This window comes from Pteropus vampyrus, unplaced genomic scaffold (genome assembly GCF_000151845.1).
Source record: "Pteropus vampyrus isolate Shadow unplaced genomic scaffold, Pvam_2.0 Scaffold23, whole genome shotgun sequence".
Lineage (NCBI taxonomy): Eukaryota > Metazoa > Chordata > Mammalia > Chiroptera > Pteropodidae > Pteropus > Pteropus vampyrus.
Genome location: NW_011888804.1, coordinates 678034 through 705896, shown reverse-complemented (window position 1 = coordinate 705896; position 27863 = coordinate 678034). Strand labels below are relative to the sequence as shown.

General features: G+C 41.9%; 1 protein-coding gene across 3 annotated transcripts; it reads left to right on the top strand.

Annotated features, from left to right (window-relative positions):
- Positions 1 to 514: 514 nt before the first annotated feature.
- CCDC62 (coiled-coil domain containing 62) lies at positions 515 to 27863 on the top strand. Of its 3 annotated transcripts, none has more exons than XM_011355732.2 (13): positions 516 to 722; positions 2518 to 2710; positions 4543 to 4709; positions 6783 to 6884; positions 8566 to 8737; positions 10680 to 10781; positions 14641 to 14726; positions 15081 to 15196; positions 16744 to 17469; positions 19322 to 19478; positions 21671 to 21796; positions 26303 to 26394; positions 27072 to 27863. In XM_011355732.2, the coding sequence occupies exons 1-12, from the start codon at positions 687 to 689 to the stop codon at positions 26354 to 26356; spliced, it is 2037 nt and encodes a 678-aa protein (XP_011354034.1). In that variant the 5' UTR covers positions 516 to 686; the 3' UTR covers positions 26357 to 26394; positions 27072 to 27863. The 3 variants fall into 3 exon arrangements, with proteins under 3 accessions (XP_011354035.1, XP_011354034.1, XP_011354033.1); XM_011355731.2 differs by having other exon boundaries at positions 14638 to 14726; XM_011355733.2 differs by lacking the exon at positions 6783 to 6884 and having other exon boundaries at positions 515 to 722; positions 14638 to 14726.

Genomic DNA, 27863 nt, shown 5'->3' with positions numbered 1-27863 from the left:
ACCCAGAATATGGTAAATTTTGCCATGGTGACGTTCCAAGGTTCTCGTTGCTATTGAGGAGCTACATCACGCGTACAAAAATAGCTTTATTTTTATCTGATTCTTAGTTTCCGAGCTGTCTGCTAGGATGGCCAGCAACTTAACTACCAGGGCTGGCGTCTGCTTCCATCCATCCATCCATTCGAATGCCAGGTACCGTTCTCAGTGCCGGGTGTAGAGGGCGGCTAACGAGACTGAGCTCACACTTCTGTAGGCAAGTAAGTGAGCAGCTCGAGTGTCCAAACCCGGGGCGACGGGGACAGAGACATCCTTCAATTTGCTTCATCATTCACTGGGGACTGGAAAAGAACCGGTACTTCGCGGCCCGTAGGCAATGGATTTTACGTTCTCAGTTAAACCATTCGCGCGCCCCGGGGCTCGGCTTTGCAAGAAGCCAGGCCGGGAAGGCGCCCCCGCCGGGCGGGGTGGGAGCCGGCGTCGCGCGCCGGGTCGGCGGGCCGAACCCCTCGGCGACGCGGGCGGCGCGCTCCGCTGGAGGGGCGGTTGGGGAGGGCTTGCGGGGCCGGCCGCGGCGCGGGGCTCCGGGGCTCGGGGCTCGCCCCCCGCCGCTCCGGGCAGGCGCGCCTATGGCGTTTCTAAGGTGACGCTGCGCACAGCGACTTTCTCCGGCGGCGGAGGACACGCCTATGAACCCTTCGGCGACCTTCTTCGCCGGGCGCCAGGTGAGCGGCCGCCGCGGGCCCGCCGTTCCCGGGGCGAGGGGACGGCAGGCCTCGGGGCACAACGTGCATCCTGCCGAACTCGGGGGGCTTTTAAGGCACGGTTTCCGCCTAAATTGAAAACCGCGCGCGGGTCGTCGAGGAGAAATGGGGCGTCGCGTCGGTCTCCTGACCTCCGGGGACCCTGACGTTCAGCCCAGGCGCAGGGACGAGTGCAGGGACCGGGTGCCCGCCTAACGATGACAGCGGGCGCTCGTGGAGAGGGAGCAGCCAGTGGGGGGCGGCGCAGTCATAACTCCGTTTCCGCAAAAAGTCTGGAAAGCGAACTTGCCCGAAGTGTGCATGTGTCGGTCTATACTGTGAGATGAACTTTTTTTGTACACTGGGACTATTGCCGGTTTTCCGATGCTGGACTATACATGCTCTTCGCCCGCGCGCCCCTTTGCTGTGTTCCCAAGCCACTTGGTGCGCAGTAAATGTTTTGTGGCATGAATGAGTGAATTAATGAGTGGCTTACCAAAGACCGGAATTCAAGTCTTGTGATTTGGAATCCTTTGGCTCCAAATTCCATTTTCTCTGTTTATGTACTAGTGAGTAACTGTAGTTCATTCGTTATTATCTATTTACAAATCTTATTTTTCAGAAAATAGGAATGATGTAGATGAGACTCTGGTGAACTTGACTGTCTTTAAGCTAGAATTCTTAAAGCAACGTGTTTTGTTTAGTTCTTTATTTCACAGATGAGGATGGAACCATATTTTGAAAGGTGACTTAATCTTAATAGCTAATGTTTGTCGAGTGCCTACTAAGTGCCAAGTACTGTCAAGCGCTTGACAGAGCTCATCTTCCACAATACACACAACTCTAAGAGGTCACGTGCTGTTTTTAGCATTTTGCCAGCGAGGAAACTATCTGCTTAGAGGAGTTAAGTAACTTGCCCAAGGTTAGAGGGTCACTAAGTGACTAATTCTGGATTCACACTTCAGGTCAGACCAGTTTCACTGCACTGGACTTTAAAATGTTGTATGCTTGAAAGGAATTGTTGTAAGTAGCTTTGGTCGGTGTGAAAAGGGCATCGTGGTTATGTAAAAATGTTCATTTTTAGAGATGCATACCGAAGTATGTAAGAGTGCAATGTATTTTTTGTCAATAACAACAACAACAAAAAATTTGAAACGAGAAAATCTTCATAAGAGCAGCACCTGGGCACTGCCTGTGTGGGGGTTCATTGTGCTCTTCTTCTGTCTTCTGTGTGCGTGTGCGTGAAAATTTTCCTTTACAAAATTTATTTTCAAATAGATATGCTGAGTTTGGACCAGTCTTAATATTAAATTGTTCTTGGTAGATTGAGTATTTAAAGATGTGTTAGATGTTATGAGAATTACTTGCATTTAAACAGTACTTATTTCCATGTTTCCCTTTACTTGATCACCCCAGGATTCCTGGGCAAGGTGAGGGATAATATATTGTTGATTGATACAGGGAGAGGCTGGGTAAAGAAAAATATGCAGAAACAGGTTCATTTGTGATTAGCCAATGGAGGTTTTACAGACGGTCTGAATTTTCAAGAGTGGTGTATGTGCCATGACAAAATGATAGCCGTAGAGGGCGTAGCGGGTGTGGACGCTTGTTTTAAGTACACATAATTTTGATACCATGTTATACACAGTGAGTGAAAGTTAATTTAACTACCTTAGATTGGCAGCAAAAGAAGATATAATTATTTGAAAAATGTGCTTTGGCCGATTTATGTTATTGATTAGTTTTATTCTGCTGTGAAACCACTTTCTATGATCAGAACATCGGGTCAGAAGTCGAGATTTCCACTATCGAGAAACAACGGAAAGAGCTGCAGCTGCTCATTGGAGAATTAAAAGATCGCGATAAAGAGCTCAATGATATGGTTGCAGTACATCAGAGACAACTTCTTTCATGGGAAGAGGATCGGCAGAAAGTGTTGACTTTGGAAGAGCGTTGCAGCAAGTTAGAAGGTCAGAAATGCATTCAGCAACACCCGTTGTGCACTTCTAATAGGCTAACACATTAAAATGGGAATGCTAGAGAAAGATTACCTCAGCACTGTGCCTGCTGTCCTGGAGTTCCGTTTCATTGAAGAGAGGAGGACTTTGCGAACACTCACAATCAAACAAACAATGCGAATTAAAGTAGGGCAGGCAAAGCACTTAAACGTAGAAAGCGTGCTGGGTAGAGCTCCAGTTAACATGGAGTGCCAAGAGCGCGTCTTTAGGAAATTAGTTTTGAGCTAGAATATAGATAAGGATGCCACAGAACTAACCATTTCTCATGAACTGACTAAAGATTTTAAACTCTTGGTATTGAATTTGATCTTAAGTATCTAACACAGTCATCTTTTAAAATGGTAGCAATCTCAAAAATGGCTTGCAAAAATTTTTTTGTTCCATATTTTAGTTCTTTTTTATTCCTTTAGTGCTGCCCTAAAGTCTGAATGTTCTATTGACACTACGTTGATACGAGAGTATTAGAGGGGAAAACACTAGATCTGTTTGATAGAAAGATAACCATACTGCACCTTTTTCTTTATATTACACAAGGATCCTGTAAATATGACAATCTAAATATGCATAAGTTTTCCATTTCTTTGAGGACCATCTGATTTTACTTTTCCCATACGCTGTCTACACGTAGATACACCTAAACACACTGTTTACTATAGTTGCATATTAAATGTAATATAAGATCACATAAAATATTTTGTGTAAACATGTTCAAGAACAAGGTAACATTATATATATATAACCATCAGTATCTGGATTTAAAATAAGGAACTTGAATAGGCATTTCATGGAAAACTGAATGGGCAATAAATATATAAAAAGGTTCTCATTCTCATTAGTAATTAGGAAATGAAAATTAAAACCGTAGTGAGACAACATTTCACACTTACCAGCCGGGTAGAAATTATCAGGTGTCGGTAAAGGCGTGGGGCCACCAGAAGGCTGTTCACTGCTGGTAAATGTGTCCGTTGGTACAACTACTTTGGAAAATCGTTTCACGGTTTCTCGTAAAGTTGAAGATACACATGAGTGTTGTCCCAGCGTTTCCATCCACTTCAGTGTGCACATGAATGGCCTCAGGATCTTGTAAACCTATAGATTCTAATACAATAGGTCTGGGGCTTGAGAGTCTGCGTTTCCGACAGGTTCCCGGTGATGTCAGTGCTGCTGGTCCAAGGACCACTTTGGGTAGCCGGGCTGGAGAGGAACTCCTGCAAAAACGCACCAAGATGCATGGACAGGACTATTCAGAGCAACATTGTTCATTATATCTGCAAAGTGGAAACAATCCAGTGACCATCAGTAATAGAATATAGATGGATAGATTTTGGCATAGTCATATACTGGGACATTTTGTAGAAATGACAGTGTACAGACAGGGTTCCAGCAATATAGATCAATCTCAGGAGCATACTTAAGTGAAAAAAGCAGACAGAAGAATTTATAAAGTCTACTTCCATTTATAGATGGTTCCAATTAAACAATTTTTAGGGATGTGGTCATAGGTGGTAAAACTATAATAAAAAGTAAGGAAATTATTAAGATCAGAATAGTGGTTGGGAAAGTGGAAATTGGAAAGATTCTGTTCAGTAAGTGACATACAGGAGTTGCCTACAGTGTTCTATTCCTCGAATGGGGTACAGTATCACACATTTTATAATAAAACTTTGAAAAGAATTATCTTTTAAAAAATTCTTTAGCACACTTAGTTTTTAATGATGTGTTGGAAAATAATACATTTTAAGCTTCAGATCTGACCCCAAATAAATTGATGAAATTTCCCTCAGGTGAACTACATAAAAGAACTGAAATAATCAAGTCACTCACAAAGAAGGTAAAAACCCTTGAATCGAATCAAATTGAATGCCAGACGGCTCTTCAGAAGACTCAGCTCCAGCTCCAGGAAATGGCTCAAAAGGCAACTCATTCCTCCCTCCTCTCTGAAGACCTCGAGGTTGGTTTTATGTCGTGATAAGCTTCACTGCTCAAATTCTGTTTGTGTTTCAGTTATTGAAAATGGAGACTTAAATTTCTCCATTAAAAATGCGTGCGTGTGTGTGTGTGGGAAAGCACATCCATCCATCCCTCCGTCATCAGTCATCAGTTTCATATCCATTGCATTGCTTCGGTTAGCTACACAGTGCTGTTCTGTCTTGAAGAAGCTTCATTACAACCCTTTTCTAACTGTTACGCCGTATCAACAATGGGTCATTTTAGAAAGCCTTTCTCAAAGTCTGAGGTCACCATCATAAATTTTGGTAGCTTGAAATTATGCTTTCTAAAGACTTGTGTCGTAGCTGACATGATAAACAAATATCTACACATGTTAGTGGCGTGTGGAGAATAAAATCTTTAAGTCTAGTTTTTTAATTTTCAGTTCAGCTTGTCAGTCACCAGATATTTTTTGAGCTCGTGTTTATGAGAGGCACAAAAAAAGCCATTATTTTTTGTTACATTTTTCATATTTTTTTTATAATGATATTAGTATAGGTCTTAGTAATATGAGTCTTATATAATTCATTGTAATAGTATGGATTTTATTTTATACCTTAAATTTTTTTTTTCACTATTCTAGACAGTTTCTGTCTCTAAAATAAGTAAAAACTATTCTAGAATCTATTGATATGTTGAATTAAAAACTGGAAATGTAACAGTCACCTTGGGCTGCCATAGTGAAACACCATAGATTGGGTGGCTTAAACAACAGAAATTTCTTTCTTCATAGTTCTAGAAGCTAGAAGTCCAAGATCAGGGCGCCAGCATGGTTGGTTTCTGGTGAGGGCTCTCTTCTGTGGCTTATAGACAGCCACCTTCTTGCTGTGTGTGTCCTCAAGCCATGGAGAGAGAGCAAGCAAGCTCTCTGGTGTCTCCTCTTGTAAGTGTACTATCTCATTCTGAGGGCCTCACCTACATGACCTCATCTGAACCTAACTGTCTCCCAGAGGCCCATCTCCACATACTGTCACATTGGGGTTAGGCATATGCATTTGGGAGGATGCAATTCAGTCTATAGTGGGATGGTTTTTGTAAATTAATAAACATTATTTTTTAGGGCAGTTTTAGAGTGGAACATACAGAGATTCCTCATACATCCCCTGCCTTCCCCACACACAGCCTCCCCCCTGTGGACATTCTACACCAACCACCTCAGTGCGTGCGTTGTCATCAGTGAGTCTGTACAGACCGTCATTATCCCCCAGGGTCCATAGCTTACATTCAGGTTCACTCTTGGTGGTGTGTATTCTGTGGGTTTTGACAAATGTATGATGACATGTAACCACTTACAGTGTCATACAGAGTAGTTTCACCACCTGAAAGTCCTCTGGGCTCCATTGCTCCCTCCCGCGACCCCTGGCAACCACGGATCTTTTTACTGTCTCCGTCGTTTTATTTTTCCTAGTATGTCGTACAGTTAGAATTACATAGTATGTAGCCTTTTCAGGTTGGCTCCTTTCACTTAATAACATGAATTTCATTTTCCTCCATAGAGTTATCTTTTAAAAAGCCTGATTATTTTTTCTAACCAATAAATTCATCATATACTGAATAATTATATCATATATAGTTCTATGGTTTTAAAAAAAATCTCATAAATGAGAATACCCCAATATGAAGTTCCTTCAACACAGAGTGAAAAATAAAATTAAAAAAAGACACACAGAAGTTTACCAATGCTATTTTATTTTCCGCAGAGGCAATCTCTTACTGATTCACTTTTCATTCATTTCTTTCTTTCCTTCTTTCTTGCCAACCTAGAATTATACATAAAAGGCATTGGGAAGTAGACACGCATACAGACATTACCAATAATCCAGATGAGCAAACACAATATTGAGAGGATGCGAGAGGTAATGGGGAAATAGATATTGTATTCGTTTTAGGTGACTGCTTACTTAGCCCACTTTATTACTAAAAAAAGCTAAAAAAAAAAAAAAAACAGAAGAATGAGCACAGATTGTGGCTGATGATAGTAACGAAAGCTTTTAAATGACTCACAAATTAGTATTTATGTGTTGTTTCCTTGTAGGCTAGAAACGAAAATCTCAGCAACACATTAGTGGAACTTTCTGCTCAGGTAGGACAATTACAAGCTCGAGAACAGGCTCTCACGACCATGATAAAGCTAAAGGTAATTTCAAATAGTACTGCCTCCATTCGCTGGGGTACTTCGTAGCTTATGTAGTATAGTCACAGACATGATCTTACTTAAGTCCCATAGCAACGCAAATAGATAGAACTGCCGGTATTGCTCTCTTTGTTGAAATTCTCATTTTAGAAACGAGGGAAACAAGTTTAAAATGACTCCGAGGCCCTGAGAGAGGAGGCAGGTCTCCACTTTTGGGCCCAGATTACCTCGTTTCCTTCTGAGGCATCCATTGTGAGGTTGCACAAGGTCACTGGCCGTCAGCTGGCTGGTTGATCATTTTTCTTGGAGAGAAGACCTGTTAGCAGCCGAGCAGTTATGCGTATAGTTACTGACGTGCCATAAACAGTGGCTGGCGAACGGTCTCTTCGGCCGTAACACGTGTTTGACAGCCGGCTCGTAGGGAAATGGTGGCGGCGGAATAGAACACTCATGCTGATTCATGTGTGATTTTCCCCAGCACATTCGTGTTTTCAGGTGATCAGGGGCAAGCTTTCTTAAAATTAAAGAGAAAATATTAAAAGCTTCAGAATTGCCTTTAGCCAAGTGGCGACTAGTTGAGTGGTTTCACCAACCACCACGGCTTCCGTCGTAGCGACCTGCCTGGCGAAGCTCTGAGTGTAACGAGGATGCTGAAGAGGACTGGCTTCCTGACGCGTCTGTGTTGGCATTTGCTGAACTGTATTTGTGTACCTAAGAGGACTGCCGGATTTTTTGCCATTGGTCTGATCACAAAGTCCCATCAGCTTTTAAACGGTCTGTCCAGCCCCCCTTTCTCCCATGAGCCCTCCTAGTGTGAGATGTGCAGACTGCGAGACTTTTCGTGATCACACATGCTAGGGCAGAAAGCCTTGTCCTCCAGCAGAGGTCAGACCTGCTGATAATAGTTATTAGTGTCTACGGCCATGCCGCCCTGAACAAGCCCGATCCCGTCTGATCTCAGAAGCTAAGCAGGGTCAGGCCTGGTGAGTACTTGGATGGAAGATCAGGTGCTGTAAAAAATAAAAAATAAGAGATTGTAAGCTGGCAAGGTCCTTACAATCTGTGAGGTCAACTAAGGGTTGCCTTGCCTAAAAAAAAAAAAAAATTATTAGTAGGGGAGGGAGAGAACTTTCACTTAGTATTTTTATACTTTTAGGTATTGTTTGAATTGCTTTTCAACAAGCAGATACCTTTTTTTTGTAATTAAAAAATTACCTTGACACTAAGAAGTTCTGAATTGGGTAGGTTTTAAATAGAGTCTTGGAGTCATTTTAACCAGCCGAAAAGAAAGGGAGGAAGAGCAGGGCCCATGGGGTTATCTGTAATGCAGAGCAGAAGCCCCCTCAAGGGCCACCAGGCCTCCTGTTGCTCTTAGGTTTTCTTAGTTGAATTGTCTGGTCCTAAGCTTTCCATGCTGGGTCGTGTGTGGTTTCCGGGGCCAGCTGGCTAGTCAACTCCATCACTAGTTAGTTGTGTAATCGTGGACAATTTAATAGTGACTCGTCTGTCGCGTGGGGATATAATAGTACCTCAGAGAGTTACCGTGCAGATTAAATGAATTACCCCTGAAAAATGCTTAGAATGCAGTCTGGCACACAATGACTTCTTAACAAATGTAATTTTTTCGCATCGATTAGTTGGAATTTAAAAACCTCATATAACAGTTTTCACATCTGGTTTTTAGGACAAAGATATTATTGAGGCAGTCAGTCACATCGCGGACTGCTCGGGTAAATTCAAATTATTAGAGCATGCCTTACGCGACGCCAAGATGGTGGAGACTTGTATCGTGAAAGAAAAGCAAGATTGTAAGCAGAAATTGAAGACACTTAAGATTGAAATTAATAAACTAAAAGGTAAGAAAGAGACATAAATTTAAGCATTTTGTCCTGGGAATATATTTCCTTATTCAGGTTCACTCAATCTCATGATTGAGACTAGGTCTGTTGCTGGCTTTAGGTCCTACCACGAAGTGTTCATTTTGTGTGCATAGAATTATGCTGCAATTTTTGCAATGCAAGATAAATAACAGAGTTGGGGAAACTGCATAATGCGTTATGTTTTAAAAAGAATCCTGCCTTTGCCATACAGTTAGCTGTTGCCAGTACATACTTCGTAAGAACCGGCGACACTGTCCTGGTGGCTTGCAGCAGTGAGCCTTTCTTAAACGCATGCACCTGGAAGCGGGAATGGACCGGTCTCGGTTGGGCCCAGCCGGGCTGCTCATCCTGGCGCAGTTCCGCTTCCTGAATGTCACCTCCCCACCTGTAGGCCAGCCTGGGCGCTTCCCCCCACGGTGGAGGCAGGAGCTTAAGAGAAGCACAAACTCGTGAGGACCTGACACAACCTCGCCTCCCCCTCATTCTGTTGGCCAGAGCAAGTCACATGGCTCAGCCCTAGGTCAAGCAGTAGAGAAACACCCTCTGCCCCTTGGCGGGAGGGACGAGGAACCAGCACTGACAGCACAGCCTGCCAGACTGGCCTTCCGTGCGTGGTCGGTTTTAAAATTCCTTCGGGTCCTCCTTTTCTGTTTGCATTCTCACAGTAACTGCATGATCCGTTTCTTTCTGAGTAGTGTCACTTGAAGTTTTATAACGAAGCGAAGGCCAGGTATACCAGATAGGTTAGTGCTGTGCGCTTGAGTATGGACGTAGGTGATGGAGTCAGAATTTAAATTCGTCTTCGAGGCCGGGGCGGGGCCCCACCTTCCTCAGGCTGCCGGGCTGAGGAGCTGTCTCTTTGGCCTTCCGTCCGCACCCATAGCATCACCCTTTATAAATGGTCATCACGCTAGGCACGAAGACTGACTCCCACGGTGGAAAAGCACCCTTCAGGTGACAGAGCCATGCTGTGGGGGGGTTTCTTCTGCATCCCACCATCTGTCTGTCCATCCATAGTGAGTGCCTCGCGAGGCAGCGAGCTGCTGTTGAAACTGCAAGTTTATTGTGGCCGGTTTAACCTAAAAGACTCAATCTCGTTCACATGATGCCCTGACTTGTGGCAGATAATAGGTTTTGTCTCCATTTGTGGCTCTATTTGTGACTGCAGCCGTAGTCATACTGTAGGCCCTTTGATGTCGGGGACCGACCCTTTTCTTCAGATCTACAGTTAGTGGCACAGCTCCTGGGTACATTATAGGCGTTTGGTAAATATTTACTGGATGCTATGTATACGTAGGTGAGATAGTCAAGTAAAAAGTCTGTTTCATCAATATTTATGCCTTATTTCAGAAATTGAATGTCCATTAAACTATTTTTTTTAAGAAAAGCAGTAATAGATGGTAGACTAGAGAGAGGGACAGAGACTCATTTCGTTTGGGTGGACTGAAATGTCTTCGAAGAGAACATTTGAGCTGAAACTTAGAGATAGTAAGAACCAGCCATATGGAGATCTTGGTCAAGAACCTTCCAGGCAGAAGGGGCAGAAAATGCAAAAGCCCCAATGGTGGGTTTCGAGGTTGGGACACGTCCCAGGAACAGAGAGGAAGAGGGAGCATGAAAGGCAGGGCCAGGCTGCGCAGGGCTGACGGTGAGTTTGGGTTTCGCCCTCAGCGTAACAGAGAGGTGACGTGAGCAGAGCCCCATTGCTCTGGGGACAGCGGGCGAGGCTGGAGCAGGGAGGCCAGTGGGCAGCGCTAGGCACGCAGGGAGATGTCGGATGCGGGCGCGTATGGACTGACATTCATGGGACTTTGGATTAACTGGGAGGGTTGCTGAGGTCATGCGAGGCATTCATAGTGTGTATTCTCTTAGGAACTGCTATTTATCTGAGGACTTTTTTTTCCTTCTATTTATGAAGAGGATCTAAATGAAAAGACAACAGAAAATAATGAACAACGAGAAGAGATCATTCGCCTCAAGCAAGAGAAAAGTTGCCTGCATGATGAATTGGTTTTTACTGGTAAAAATAGATAATTAGTTGAAGTGATTAAATAGTTATATATTTGCGACCTGAACTTTCTACAGTACTACTATGACAGACTAAATATATACACATATATTTTAATACCCTTTAGATACGGGGAGGGCCCAGGCAGGGGATTTGAAAGCGGTTATCATGCCTCCTAGTTAACTGCTTCCTCTTCTCTAAAACAAGGGTCTGCCTCCCTCCCAGATCAGGTGTGTGACTGTCCTTCTCACTAAAAATTCATTAAAAAAGAATCTTATGAATCAAAGGAGGAAGGATGTTTATACCTTTGCAAATACTATGTAAAAATTAGCAATTCAACATTTTTCCTGTTTTGCAAATCGATTGCCTATAATTATTACAGTTGGAAAATACTCATGTGTTACATCAGAGTGACCGTAAAGTAATAACGTTGGGGGTGAATTTTTTTCATGCTATAAAAGCAAGTTTATCAGTAAGGTGTAACTTAGGCCCCGTCTGATGAACGTAGAAGTTGCATTTCATACCCCCGCCCCCCCCACATTCCCTCACGCTTCGTCCTCTTCCCGCCCACTTCAGTGTCTAGAATTTCCGCTAGCGAAGCCTCTCCTTTTTCTGCTCCCGGCTGGATATCACTAGTCTGTAGATCTCTTCTCTGTCCCTGCCAGCCACGAAGACTTTCTTCGGCTTTTTGGTAGTTTGTATTAGGAAAATAATAGATTTGGAGGTAAAATTCCAAATAGAATTAAATGAACATTTTGGGGGTCTACACCTACCCTCAGTGCCTCTCCTTATAGGAAGAGAATACATTTCTATAAGTTAGAGGGCAAAATGTAGTGTTCTATTAAAATTTTTTCAAATAAAATGGAGTTCCTAATTTAAATCTCATGTATTTAAAGGATGCATTTTCTACCACTAGAGGCCACTATTTCCATTATTTTTAGGATCGCTTTGTCTCAGTAATATTGCTAAAGAGAGAGAGACAGACAGAGACGGAGACGGAGACAGAGAGATAGAAGATATATATGTATTAGTAGCTTCAGAGCTGAGTCCAAACACCTTTGGGTCAGCATTTGTGTGCCAGGCACTCTTTTAGTTGCTAAGAAGCTCACAGGCCCAGAGAATTCAGTGCTATACAAATGCTGTGAATAAAACGCTGCCAGAGGTCAGAGGAAGAAACAGTGTCTTTTCTTTTTGATTCACCATTTTTTGCTCATACATTCTCTTATGTGTGACCAGGTAAAATATATAGAATTTATTACATAATACTATAATGAATCCATTTTGCGAAATAACTTTTTTTATCAATTCCTAAGCTGATTTCTTAAACATCTTTTCTATTCATACCAGTGTCTCAAAACAATTTTTGTGTATTTAAATTATAAAAGTGAGTTAAACCTAAAAATAATATTAAAAGGTTTACCATAATAATATACTGTCGGGTGCTATGGCTAAAAAGTAAGACATTTTAGTTGAAGTTGGAAGATGTCCTAAAAATGTACTTTTAAGATCAAAACTCTTTTTCCTCTTGTTGAAGACGAAGTGCTTCCCAGAGGCTTAAGGACACGTTTCATTTGTACAGATGCTTACAAGAAGTTTGCAAATGAAACGGCGATAGTAGCTTACACTTCCAAGGGCCCGACAGCCCTGAGGTGAGGCCCTCTGAGACCGAGTGGCCTGCCTGAGGTCTCCTGGTCAGTGAAAGGCAGGGCCTTGAGCAGAATTTGGCTGGGCCCAGACCTCAGTGCTGTCTCTCTTGGGCTGCGTGCTCGGGCAGGTATCGGCAGAGAGTTCCAGACCCCTTTGTGTTCTCCGACAGTCCACTTTGATCTCTCAGCTACACCCAGCCGGGTAGAAAAGTATGTGATCTTGGAAAACAGTTTATATTTACAGTGGAATTGCCTGTTACGCAACAGTAGATTATTCTAAAGTTAGAGATTAAGGCAAAACTCAAATATATTTAAGATTAGTCTTGAACGCCTGATAAAGTGGTTGGCTTTTGTTTAGGGAGCGTGCTGCATCCATAACAAGTCTCTGAGGACTAAGAGTGCACGCAGCGGGTCACGGTGCCGTTAACACGAGAGGCGCGTGGACTCGAGACCAGCTGACACTCACAGATGCGCTGTGGGCATCACTTCCACTGTCCAAAGTAGCTGCGCTTCCTTTTTAAAATTTTTCCTTCGTGCATATGATCGAGTTCACATCAGCTAAATACAACTCCGTATAAATAATGCAAGTCCACCACCTATGTCTGCTTTCGTTATGGTGTTGACGCAATTAATGCAAAAAAGTTCAGAACTGAATAGAAAAGACATAGTCGTTTGAACCTGGCACCGCGGCCTTCACTGAGCTTTCCACGTTCTCCGTCGTGTGCACAAGGACTACCTTTAAAGTCAAACAAGCTGCAGACCCAAGTCGGAGGTTGTGTGACTGTGTGTGTGTGTGATTTTGCCCAGATCCTTCCCACTCTTCCTGGTCTCCTGTGGCCACCAGCAAACACTGCAGAATTGCTGTCCAGGTGGAGTGGCAGTCTGTAGCAAAGCACACGCCTTTGTCCTGAAATAGTTTTTGTACTGTTCCAAATGTAATGTGATAAAGATAAATATTTTTATTCTTTTTCATCCATTACAGAAATGACATGTGAAAACAGTGTTTTATGAAAAACCATAGATATAAGATGTAAATTTTGATTTAGATTTTATCAGATTTACTTAAAACTGATTCATGTAATTAGAGGGTCATTTTACACATTTAGTTTGAACTTCTTGTAAAGATTGATTTTTAAAGTGAAGCATTTGTTGACTTCTCACTTCTATATGAATGAAAAGATTTCTCCTTAAGTGTAATATTAATATTTTTTTGGTACAAGTCTTCGTATAGCAAGCACTTCAGATTCTTTCCTTTCTGTGGATTTTCATTTACCAAGTTATGAAACTTTTTAAAATACCGATTTCTCGTTTCCCAACTCTAATAATAGTGAAGTGTCCGTGTTTCAGCAAAATGTTTGTGGTCTTTGTAAAAGAGTGAAGATTTTAAAAGAATATATCTCTGTTCTGTCTCTTTGAACTAAGAAATTGAAAGTAAAACGTTTACTGAATGGATTTCTGAATCTGAATCACCTATCAGGTAAAAGGAGTTTTCAAGAAATAGGAAGTCTTTAAAAGAATGCTGGGCTTTTTTCATTAAAATGGAAATACCGGTTATCTGCCTGTGGGGACCCCACAGGTACAAACATCATCGGTTTTGGTCAGTGAGAACACATAGGAAGGGCCAGATTGTGAGATTATATCAGGCTGACTGGCCTATTGGTAAAAATAGTGATTTTTGCCCCTTGTACTGTTGATTTTTTTCTGTCGGTAGAGGTAATATGTTTGGATTTTTACAACGAAAATACATTCATAAGTTACCTGTGCAGTGTGAAAAAAACTAAACTTTAAAGTAATATGTATATATTTTAAAGATTTAAAATCAACCTCTCCCTCCCCAGAAGAAGAGAGGAAAATAATTGTCATTCATCCTCTCATCCAAATATAACTTTTTAATGTGTTGGTCTCCTTGCACCCCGACTTTTCTATGCACGTGTGCATCCATGCATACATACAAGCACACACGTGTACCTTGGTCATAGAGTTGATACAACTTTGAGTCCTTTTTTGACTTAGCATTAAATATATTACAAAAGTTTTCAGATTGGATGAAGGATCTGGTTAGAATCACGTTTCACAGCTGTTCTCAGCCATCCACTTCGCTATTTTTAAATTCAGGAACAAGGGGAAAAGAACGTTAGCCAGGCATTAAATTGTTGAAAATGAAGAGGCTTGTGTCGATAGGGCTGATGAAAAATATTTTAATAATATTTATTCTTCAATAGCAGAGAGAGAAAAACGGAAAGATGAGTTACTTGATATTGCAAAGTCAAAGCAGGAACGCACGAACGCAGAGCTGCATAATTTGAGACAGGTGTGTCTCCAGTTATATTTTGCTATTAGGTGGGAAACATTTACAAAGGAACATCAAATTAGGAAAAGTGTGTGTCTGTTGATTTTGTTGATGGTGCTTCTGGAGCCCTAACTACATTGAACGCGTGTCACTTTTAGCTTAGCAGATAAGGTCTTGTTTATGGTAATTAAAGGTTAGGAGACCAGTTAGACTAACAAATGTCAGTGTTAACGTAGGAAAAATAAAAGCAAAAACATTTAGCCTGTTTCTCTAGTCATTATCTGGTCTGACTGTTTAGAATTTGAAAGTACCAAATTATTGGCTCAATTTAGTTTTAGTGTTACATTTATATTCATTTATCAATATCTGTGGCAGATTTATGTAAAACAACAGAGTGATCTGCAGTTTCTTAATTTCAATGTGGAAAATTCTCAGGAATTAATACAGATGTATGACTCAAAGATGGAGGAATCAAAGGCCCTGGAATCCAGGTAATCTTAGGAAGATCTGTTAATACAACCTTGTATTTTATTCCATCATTCAGTCAGTATTTGTTAAGCACTTACTGTGGGCCAGCACCTGCTACCAACCCCTCTGTGACATACGTGCGCTCATGATGATCATTCTCCTGGGTGGTGGCCAGGCCTGGGCTTAGAGTTTTAGGCACGATCCTAATCTAGCCACTTGATAACAGAAATTCGTTAAACATGATCGTGTGTCTGTCGTGTAGGAGGCTTTGAGCTAAAGTAGAACTCCAGGGATGAATCATTTATTCATTCATTCAGCTCTCGCAGTGTTATAGGCACTGGGCTAGAAGTAGGGAAAGACACAGAGGACAGGCACGTGCCTGGAAGAAGGGGTGTGCTGGAGCGGGGCTCCCAGCTCTGTGCTCGCCTTGGCTTTCCTCGTCCCAGCTGCTGGAAGGAGATGTCCCTTCCCCATGATGAGCCGTGTGTGAATTAAATGGGTTTCTCTAAAATTAAAACAGAAATATCTGTGGCATGGTTTGGTTTAACAGGCACGTGGCTGTCCCACAGTTAAATTCGGTCCACTTTCCCAAGAGGTCATGGGAGGGAACGGGGCTTCGGGAAGTTCCCCGCGGCTGCCGTGACTGCCCAGCCTGCCCTGGCCTGACGGCGGCTCCTTGGCCCACGAGTCCGTGGTTCCTGCAGAGGGACGCGCGGGGCGAGGGCTGGTGCAGACGGCGTGACGGCGGGTCCAGCACTTCTCTTCCCAGGCTTTGTGCTGGGGTTGTCACACGACGCTCTGTGTCCCACATCATAGGCACCAGGCCAGATCAGAATACCTGGATCCCCAGGACATGAAAAGCTTCAAAGGACAATTTATTAAAAGATTCATCACATTTATGTAGCACCCTTAAATTTTACTTTATGCACATGTGTCATTTTTACTTTAAACCATCTTTCAATATATAGCTACGTAAGTATCAGCAGATGAATGGGATGGGCATGAATGCAGAGTGGTAAACACATTCGGCACTGTCCAACTCTCTCTTTGTACCTTGAGTCCATTATTTTTCAGTCCTGACTTTACCTATATTTACTGTGAGATAGACTTGGGAAGGGAAATATCAGATCGATCAGTAAGTATTTACTTAATATTTCTTAAAGCCGGTCCTAGGTGCCGGGATGATTAAAAAATGGCCTCTCTATACAAAAACAGTCTGTTGAGAAGACAGGACCTGTACATGAAGCAGTGAGCAATATAGCTGTAATAGGAAATTTGCTGTGTGGTGGCTTAGGTGACACATAGAGTCAGGTGATGACTTGTGGTGAGACCATAGGCACCGTGGGAGTTCGGGTGGGAGGGGGTGGATGCGTGGGCTCAGCACTCAGGACTTCTGAGGGGGTCAAGCTGAAACTGGGCTCTGAAGAAGGAATGAATATCCTGTCATTTCATTTCAGACAAATGGGTCTTTTTAGGATTTAGCTCAACTAATGGGGTTTGGGTGAACTATTTAGAATGATGGTGTCAAGTGTATCTTAATAACTTCCATTTTTTTATAATGCCACCATAGCAGAGACATGTGTTTATCAGACCTTGAAAATAACCACTCGAAAGTCGATATTAAGAGGGAGAAAAAGCAGAAGTCACTGGTTAAGGACCAAAAATTTGAGACCACGTTGTTTCAGCAAAATAGGGCAGACAAGAACTCTTGTGACGTGTGCCAAGAGAAGAAGCTACAGGTTAATACTTCATTTGGGGAAAAAAGTGTAATTGCTCTCTCGTCTCTGTTTACAAAAAACTTAATGGAGAAACCAAAGTCTTGGTCTCTGGGAGGAAAACTCCAGATCGAACCCGAAAACAAAAGTACGTTGTGTAAGGTCCATGCAAAATTACCAAAAGGTATTGGAATTGGGATTCAGAACGAAGACAAACAGCTCTCGGACATGTCAACTTTTTCTGATGAAAAGCAGTGGCACGATGTCAATGTGTACCTGGGCTTGGCCAGCTGCTCTGCTTCAAAACAACCAGAAAAGCTTGATGCTGAATATCAAGATCATGTGGAAAGATCTGGAGTTTCCTGTTGCCAAAAAAACGAAACCTGTTTGGGTGAAAACGACCTGTGCGAATCCCAGTGCTGCCACCCCAGTAACTTTGTCATCGAAGCCCCAGGCCAAATGTCCGACATGGAGTGGATGAGTATTTTTAAGCCTTCGAAGCTGCAGAGAATTGTGCGGCACAAGTCGGTGTGCACTTGTTCAGAAGCTGCCTGTGGGACGAAATACAACTCTTCCACCAGGTGAGTGACGCGCTCCTCCGTCGCCCCCGGGGAGCCCACAGTGTTTAGGAACGCTAAGGGCCGCCTGAGCAGACGAAGTGGCATTCGAGACCACGTGTTCCTCTCCCCACCGCGGCGCAGGCTGTTGGGTTTTGAGTGCGCAGAGACGGGTCAGGCTCCAGGGCAGCTTCTGAGGCAAAGGTTTTGCTTAAAAGCAAAGCCTGTTGGCGTGAGTTGGGTAAATATGTTTTATTTAAAACCAGACAGGGAGTCACTTTACACAGTGGAATGCTCTTCCTTCCCCAGCCCCCACCCGGTGGTTCTGGACTGATAAGCCGGACACGTCACCCTGAGCCCCGTGGGCATTTCTCTTCACCCCACACTCTTACCTGTCCATGCGCTCTGCCTCCGTGTTCACTGCGTCTCTCTCAGACTTGCTTTGTAAAGTCATGCAAGAGAAAGAATACTTGTACTTGACAAGCTGCTAAAAGTTACTGATTTTTTCTAAGAAGAAACCAGATTAGTTATTACCATGTGCTTCATTGTTCAGGCTCATTTTATTGTTAGAATGGCTGAATTTTGTGGTCGGGTGACACTATAAAAATGTGATTTTTAAATAAAACCCAGCTCTTCAATCTTAAATTACAGAAAGGACAAAGTTTCTATATTGAGGTCTGTATTGTGATCATCACTCTGATTTTTGTAGGACTTCATGATTAAAATTTTTTTTTTTTGCATTCATATTATTTGGATTGTTCTTTGTCCTTTTTAGAAGCCTGAGTAATTTAAAAATCATACAGATAGTTATTCTGTTAGTTGCAAAATTTAAAAAAAATTGTTTATCACACTAAAAGCTGTCTATTCATATCTGGTTTTAAAGACCTTCTGGAATTGTAACCTCCGGTAAGGCACAACCACATGTACTTCACCACTGAAAAGAACACGCATAAATTAAGGGAAAAGCTTGTGTCAGAAAGTTTTAAGAGCTTGGTGGACAAATAGTAAATTTCATGTATGAGAGAAATCCAAATTTAAACTCGGAGTTCCCTTTCAAGACCGTTTTTACCTCCCTGGCTTGAAATAATCCAAGCGACTTCTCGCTGTGCCAGCAGAGGCACCTGCCAAGGCCTCGGGTGACAAGTGCTTGATTAAGTAGAAGAGATCCTTCTGTTTTCCTATTTTGCCTTAGATTATAAGAAGTTGTGTACCCACTTTTTTATCTGACTAACGTGTTCACCTCTGGACCGCCGGTCTGTCTGACGAACAGGGTTACCTGTGCGGGGAGCCACCACGCAGCCTCTTCCCAGGCGGCCCCAGGTTACGTGCGGGGAGGAGGGGGGAGGGCCCAGCAGCTGTGCCTCCGCAGCCTTTGCCATTAACTCTGCTTCAAGCCCGGACCTTAATCACGTAGCCGGAAGCTTGGCCACACATAACACGGAGAAACTATAGAATTAATGAGCCACAACAGCGCCACTCTGCTTTTACGAAAGGACTTCCAAAATCCATTAATGAGATTCCATCTCACAAACCAAAAACCTGCAATTGTCACATATTGTTAATTTTTTTTCTCCTTTTTTTGGATGATCCTGTCCCTTAAACCTCTCTGTCTCTCTCTTTTTTTGGAGGGAGAGGGAAATTCTCTATCCTGTGATTACCCTTTAACTTAAGAATTTTGTTCCGCATTCATTTATAATATTCTACTCAGACATTCTATTCAAATCTGTAATGTTCTTCTCAAGCTTGAGCTTCTTCATTAAAAAGGAAAAACAATTCTTCTTGTTGTGTTGAGATACTTTTAAGTTTAAGCATACCGGTGATGTGCGTTTGATATTGTTTTAAGGTGTCTGTTTTTGTTTGGTTTTATTATTCACAGTGAGTTAATTGCCATCCAGCATTCCCACTGTTTGGGCTCTTTAAAATCGGCCTTGAGAGAGGAGGAGAAGCTGGTGGAGGCAGAGTCCTCTTCTGACAGAAAGAACTCACCAAAGATTTTGTTAATCAACAAAGACACAGCACTGCCTAGTGAGAAGGTTTGTGTTTCACTTAGAAATACCCAGCTTATTATTCCAGCAAGACTTGTCCCCAACACGCTTTTAATTCTCCTGCAGCCCTTTTGTTAGCGTGCTTAATTTTGGCCATTTTTCAGGTTTTTTTTTTTTTTAAGTTATAGGACTTTATAGTATTAATATCCTATAGATTAGCTCTAGGCAAGATGTCCAAGAAAAACGAAGACTATAACAAGCAATCATGCACCTACATTCAGATTTAACATGTTTACATTTTGTCACATTTCCTTATTTTTCTTGTTAGAGAGAGAAAATGTTACAAAGTGTTAAGGCCCACATCCCGTTCTCCCCATGCCCCCTCCTCACGCCACTTGGCCACTATTCTGAAGTTGCTTCCATGCTTATTTTTATACTTGCACTACATAAAATTATATGCTTAAACATTATATAATATAGTCATTCTGTGTATATTCAAAATGGACATGATGGTAAAATACTATATCCTTTTGCGGTGTGACTTTTCCAACTGTGTCAGTCTTCTGTGACATTTATCCATGCTGACACTTGCAGACCTAGTCTCTTCGTTTTGATTGTTGATTGACACGTAGCCCATGGGTGGAATAAACCACAGTTTGTCCACCCCCCTACTGACGGGCACTGAGGTGTTTCTACATTGTCACTGTCGTGAGTCAGCCAGTGTCTTCATCATACACGAGGCCGTCACTGCAGCTCTTTAAACAAAGGAAATAAGTTCAAGTCAACTTAATTCCTTTTGGTGTTATTTTGGGAAGATATCTGGCTTTGAAATCAGCCTGATCTGAGTTCAAATCCCCGTTTTGCTTTGTCTTAGCTCAGTGACCTTGGTAAAGTTATTTAATCTCTTTGAGCTTCAGTTTCTTCATCTGCGGTTGCGCGGTGATGACATCACACAGTTGCTTGCCTTACATGAGGTGTCGTTGGACCTGGTCCTTAAAGGGTATTTTTTGAGTGTTAGTTCTCTTTGTTAAAAATTCATCATTACCAAGTGTTGCTAGGATCTGGAGCAGTTGGGACTTTAATTCACTGGTGGTGGGACTTGTTCGTGAATGTTCAAGCAGCTTTACTGTAATAGCTAAAAGAACTGGAAGCAACCAAAATATACATCAAAAGTGAATAAACTGGTATATCCATACAATGGAGTCCTTCTCAGCATTAAGAAGTGAGCTGTTTATACACATGCAACATGGGAGAATCTCAAGATAATTATGCTGAATGAAAGAAGCCAGACAGACAAAAGTATGAATGCGTTTATATAAAATTCTAGAAAATGCAAACAAATCTGCGGTGACAGAAAGCAGATCAGCAGTGGTCTGGGAATGGGGGAAGGGGCTCAGGGCAGGAGTTCCAAAGGGACAGTGGTGTGATGGACGTGATCGCTGTTCACGTGGGCACGGTTTCAGGGGTGTGTGTGCGCATGTGGTTAAACACAGCTAATCGTGTGTCACTTATACCCCAAAGCTGTTAATGTTTTAAAAGCTACAACTAGGAGGAGAAATATTAGCTATTACCTTTTGTAGCTCTGGTTTGTCAGTGTGTGCACCTGTTTTTCTGAGGCAGCATGTGGCATTGCATGCCTGTGGTGTCCATGCATACGCGCGCGTGTGTCTGCGCGTGCGTAGTCTGTATTTATTCATTGGCAGACATTTATGAAACATCTTCTGGATCCAGTGTATTGATCATTGTTCATGGAAAATTAGAAATTAACTTTTCTTAGTGAAAAATTAGTCTCAGTGCTTTTGAGAGTAGTCGGCATGCTAAAAATTCAGATCTTAAAGTTGAAAACTAAAACTAAGGCATATTTCCACATATTTTTAATAGCTTATAAGGCTTTAGTGTTAAAGTTTCATTTTGCCCGTATTCTGACATGCTAATTATGGCTTTGGTAAGTTGATTTAGGAAAGCTAAACAATGCCTAGGATTCTTTTATCACATGGATATTACTTAATTAATTGTCGCAAGTTCTGTTTAAGTCAAATTGTTTAGCCAAATAGGCGCTAACAAATAAATGGAATTTACTTATTCTAATATTTAATGTCCTGCTTTGATACATAATAACCTAAAGTCACAGAAATGTTAATGAATAGTTACCATTTGTGCGTATTACATCGTATTTGTAAACATAAACATTTAACACTACTTCTTGATTTCAAGAACCCTAAATTGTGTTGTCTTCCCAGGACGATTTTTCTCCCACCAGCAAGCTCCAGCGTTTGCTGGCCGAGTCTCGTCAGATGGTCACAGATCTGGAGCTGAGCACCCTGCTCCCCATCAGCTCCGAGGCTCTCAGCAGCAGCGCCAAAAACGTACGTGGTCACTTTCCCTTTGACCCCTTCTGTGGTATCTGATTACTCCTCTGAGCTCCCGAGTGCAGATACCATGCTGCATTGATTACGTTACTCTGTGGAAAGTCTTGATATTGTGTAGTATACGTCCTCTACTTTGTTTTTCTTTTGCAAAATTGTTTTGCCTATCCTAGGTCCTTTGCAGGTCCACAGCAATTTTAGAATCATTTTGTCAGTTTTCAAAAAATGCACTCTAATATAGTGATTTCACTGAATCTATAGATCACTTTGGAAAGAATCGATATCTGTGAACAGAGTATATCTCCATTAATGTACGTCTTCCTTCATTTCTCTTGACCATATTTTGTAGTTTTCATTGTAGGGGTCTTGCACATCTTTTGTTAAATTTATTCCTAGTATTTTGTCTGTCGATGCCATTATACATGTTATTTTAAATTTCATTTTCAAGTTCGTTGATGATATAAACTACAGTTGACTTTTGTAATTTGCATCTTTCCTAAATTCACCTATTCTAGTAGATTTTCTATAGATTCTTGGGATTTTTTACATAGACAATCATGTAATTTGTGAATATAGAATTTCTTTTTCAGTCTTTATGCCTTATTTCTTTTTCTTACATTATTGCTCTGGCTAAGACCTCCAGATATGTGTTGAATAGAAACTGAGAGCGGACATCCTCGGCTTGTTCCATGAAATCCTCTCTGGTGGCATTTTTTGCTTAGCTCGTCTTCACATTGGCCTTTTGTTAGGTTCAGAGTTCCATGAATCAGTTTCTCTGTGACACAGGTGATCTGAAACTAGGATATTCACCACGTTAGAATCAACAGGTTCATTGCCACAAGCCTCAACAGGTAGTTGCTTGCCTGTTAAATTACACCACACCTCTCATATATTTACATGTTAATTTTACAGAAAACAGTATAAATCACACACTGCTTATTATAGGTGAGGGAAGACGTCTCCTGCACGCACACCACGTGTGCCATATAAGTTTTTCTAAGCAGAAACCGGTAGGGACTTTGCAGTGCTTTCTAGGAAGGTTTTTTCTTGACAAACTCTCATTGAGCCATTAGTGAATCGATTTATTTACTTTGGAGCTGAAGTATTTTAAGTATTGGTAAGCTTTTATTTTTTTCTTTAACACCTTAATTGAGGTATAATGTCCGTACCATAACGTTCCCCCGTTAGAAGTGTACAGTTCAGTGGTTTTTGTATCGTTACACAGTTGTGTGACTATCACCATAATCGATTTTAGAACATTTTTATCATCCCACAAGAAACTTTGTCCCCATGAGAAGTCCTCGCCCCATTCCTCCTCCCCACGGACCCTGGCCACCACTAGGCTACTTCCTGTCTCTATGGATTTGTTGGGCAGAGATTTCGAATCAGTGTTTGTTGACTAGAATTCAGGGAATCTATAAATTCCGATGGGAGTAAAAATTACACTTAAGTTTACTTTTATTAACCTCTAATTGAAAATTAGCACTTCTTTCAATTTGAATATGGGAAACACGCCATAATAGAACATAATACCTGTGACTTTGTCACTAGTAGTGACCACAGATGGTTTCGTATCGCATTATAGTTATTGCAGATATCTTAAAATATGATTTCTACTTAACACTACCTCACAATTACAGAATATTAGACTTGCTGTTAGAACTTATTAATTTATGTATTAATAAAGAGGAGCGTGTGTTATTATATCTCAGCCTTGTTTAGTATTTTGATAACCACAATAACTTATGCTACAATACAGCATAGACCCGGTTTCTAAGAATCACTGCAGAATGCAAAATGCATGATAAAAACCACACGGCTTACAGGAAAAATGGGGTTAGGAGCATGACACTCAAAAACTTTGTCAGTGAATCGTTTTTTTAAAAAAGACAGGAATGTAACCAAAATGATAGGACAGTTTCATACGTGTTAAGTGGTTAAGAAATACGTAAATACTGCAACAAATATGGTGTTTTACCTTGAAAAAGACCTGAAGTTTGCATTGGGGAGGTTCCAGCCTGTGATTGATTGGGAGGTGGGAGGAGGAGGGGCATCAGATAGGATGTGGATGGATGTGTGTCCTCACACACCGGGGAAGCTGGGGGCCGTGTGCGCACACGTGTGTGTTTCTTCAAGGCATGGCTGGCTCAGCCCAGCTGGCTGCAGTCCACCTACTGTTTTTCGTGGACAAAATCGCACACAAACAAATGCAAACTTCACTTGATGCTCAAATTGTTCCCTAACATATCTGATGTGTTGGAACAAATTCTCAGTTTCGCAGCAAGCGTTATAGCGGAAGTGACTTTATTTCAGTACAGTCCGTCTGACAGACTCCTACTCATCCTCCTGGCCTCGGGCTCTTCTCTTAACCGCGTCTTCAGGGTTTTATGTGAAATTCCTGTCTTGAGATCCAGTCAGTATCTCCCTCGCTCTTGTCCTCAGCATAGTTCTGTGTCTATGTGTTTGTGGACGAATCTCCATCAGAGCACATGTCACAGCACATGGCAGCTGATGACATTCGCTTCCCCCTGCCCCTCTCCCGGCCCCTTAAGGAGCCCCTCGTGCTCGTCCTGGTCTCCCGAGCACCCTCTACAGAGGGTGCTCAGGGAACACCTTGAATGGAACAGATAGGAAAAGTGAAGGAAAAAGGCAAAACAGTGACCTCAGGTATAGACTCAAAAACCACGAAAGCTGTTGGAGTGTGGTAAAAACTTGGCTTAAGAGATTTTTTTGAGCTATGAAGACCCAGAAGAGATATCTAATCTCAACCTTTCATTTTACAGGTGAGGAAGAGTGATTAAATCTCCTGTTTAACATTCCACAGCTAGAATCAGATAATCATTTAGTTGGAAAAAATATTGGCTCCAGATGTAATATATTTTCCAGTGGATTACCAAGTGATTCTGGAAATGTTGGGGAAATAACATAAATCCACTTGGCAGTGCACTTTACAAACTCCTCCCCTCCGGTCCTTTGAACTGGGTATATATAGCTAGTTACAGAAAAAGCAAGTCATTTTGTATAAAATCCTTAATTTTGCAATATGGAACCAGGGTAAAGTTCCGAGCAGCCCGTCTGCTTCATTAGGGTTTTGCCATCTGTTGCTGGGGATAAGGGTCTTATTTTACAGCCTTTTTCTCATACATTGCTGGGGTGGGGGGGGGGGGGGGAGGGCACAGACTGATTCAGTCCTTTTGGCAGGGAACCTGGCAGCGTTTCCTGAAAATTGCACGAGAACCAGTCCTTTGACGTAGCAGTGTCACTTGGGGACTCTCTCCTACAGATACATCTGCTCGTGTAGCGAATAAGTTTTTCGTTGCAGCGTCGCTTTAATAAATAGTGGAAGTTGGGAGGCAGTCCAGGTAGCCGGCAAAGGCCAGGCGACAGACGTCCACACGCTGAAGTGCTACCTAGCCGCGAAACAGAACGAAGAAGATCTTGGGCATGGAAGTATTTTCGGGGTATCTTATTAAGTGAGGAGAAGCAAGATACTGAAAGGTTCTATGGTATTCTACATGTATACGAAAAGGGGTGGGAATAAGAATTTATGTTATTTTTATTTTCGAAACTTGCCAATGTATTAACCTGAAAAATACCAATAATTTAAAACTTGAGAAAAAAGGAAGGAAAGAGCAGAACCTAGCAGAGCAGAGCCCATCCCCTGTCCCCTCGGTGGGAATAGGGAGGGACTCAGCCTGGACGGATCGTGGAGTTTTGAGTGTACACAGTACTGGACGTCTCGTTACTAGTTGAGACTGTTGGTATTCGCTGACAGCCGTCTCCACCTTTTTTGTGGCATGCTGGTGAAGCCGATGGATTCCTTTTAGAGTAATGTTTTTAAATGAAAAAAATAAAGTACATCGGGTCGTAAGATACACAGGAAGTCTCTCTGAGTAGGCAGAAGGCAGCATGAGTAAAGCCCAGAGGTCTGGAAGCACCTACGATCCCAACGGCGCAAATGTAGGTCCCGTGGGCCGAGCTGGGGGCTGACCCTACACGCTGAAGTGTGCCACCTGGGTCTGCCTGCGTCTTTCCAGGTCTCATCCTCCTCTTTCCCTCTTTTCCTTCTTTTTAAATGTATCTCCCCAAACGCCCGACAATGCTTACTAAAGCCCTAGTAGGCACTTTGGTGAATTATCACACTTAGGGTTGTAGATTCAGATTGGTGACCGTGGATGTTCATTAAGGGCTCACCACGTAGTCAGCCTGTATCAGGGCTGACAAAACGCCAGGTATATCTGGGCACTAGCTGGTGGCCAAAGTTTAGCCAGAACATAGATGGCAAAGCAAGCAGAGCATTCTGCTCCACGATGACGGACAAAGGGCCCCACGTGCAAATAGGGAACGAATACGTCTTCATTGGTGCGTGGATGGTAGTTCTGCGAAATTCCTTCATTGAGTTCCATTCATTCTATAAGGTCTCTTAAAGGCATTTCTGCTGTATTTGTGTACTGTCTTACGTATTTTCTAGTTTTCCTGGGTACTAATTCAGCAGTTGTTTTGTAGAACTTAGAAGTCTCGGAAGAGTCAGCTCAAAAAAATACCTCTCTCAATGACTGAAGAAAGCAAAAGTCAGCTTCAGTGTTCAGTATTCACGGGTAAGTCACCTCTGCTAGTCTCATCTTATATCTCAGTGGATATTTAATAAGTAACTCGGGAACACTGATAATGTAGAGTTAAGGCCATGGGTTGTTTGACCTGTAATGCTTTCTCTTTTGTTTGACCTATTTCTACATACGTTCTAAATTTAATCAGAGTGAAATGTCAATTACTTGTAAGAAATGCAGCTCAAACGATTCTTATTTCAGTACTCCTAGAATTTTAAATCTAAGGAGTAAATACATACAGCTTTTAAAATCGGAATCTAAATTAACATGTCGTCTAAATGTCTGTCTAGAAATAAGTCTCTTCGTGGGGTTTCAGGTTCTATAAAAAGGTTTATTGACCCAGTAAGCACTTTCTTGATCTGAGTTTCGTCCTGTCAAACCTTCATCTCATATACGCAGTTTCTTTAGAATCCAGTTTAAAAGGTATAAGCATTTTAGTCGTTTTCATTGTCAGCATAAGAACCTTTTAAAAACGGCGAAAGCAGTAAGTAAGCTTCAGGAACCTCCCTTTCCCCCTCTTTTCCCCTTCTCTTTGCTGAGAAGTCTTTATTTTGCATGACCTTATTTTAAGGAAAGTCAGGATATAGCTAATTATTTAGAGACCGGGAGCTCATGGCACACTCTCCAGCACTCACTGATTGATTTTATTAACTGTTTTCATTCTGCAGAGAAGCCCATTTCCCTTCTATGCAGAAGGCAGGAAGCAGACATCAATACCTAATACTTCACCTGGAACACAAAAAGAGGATCGGAATCCTTCGTAAGCAAATGTTTAATACTCAAGGGGAGCAGAAACTGAAAGTTAATTTTTAAACATCTATATTTTGTTTTAAAGTTAATCATTTACACGCGCAAGAAATATTTTTCACGTGTAAAATATTCTCTATCGTGTATATATCCAAACTTGGAATTAATGCCAAGAGAGAAGAAGGCCGTCCCTGTGAAGATGCGTGGACAGTGGTGAAATCCTGGAGAAGCGCTTAAGCGTATGAACATCACAGAGAATCCCCGCATATAAAATGCCATTTTAGCTGTCTGATGTTTTTAAACCTGTGCATACATTTCATTATAAACAGTAGCTTATCAGAGTCAGCTCCAAATATATAAGAAATAGTATTCTCTTGTGGTTTTAGCTCTGGACTTTGCTGTGTACATACACGTAAAATGATCTGACACAAAATATTTTTAACCAGAAGTTATCTCCTCTGTGAGTGACAGTCGAGGCCCTTCTGTCCCAAAGCTGAGCAGAGCCCCATCTTGTTTGGGTCTGTAGTCATCCCATCTACTTACGTAAACAACAGCTGGAAGATGAAGTTTTATATGCATTTTTAAAAATTATTCAAGACTAAAACATTTATGTTTTAACTTACGATTTAATTTTTTAAAGAATATGCTATGTGCCTCACTGTCCTGCTAAGAGAATTGATCAGCTTCAGTCAATAAAAAGATATTTTTAATAA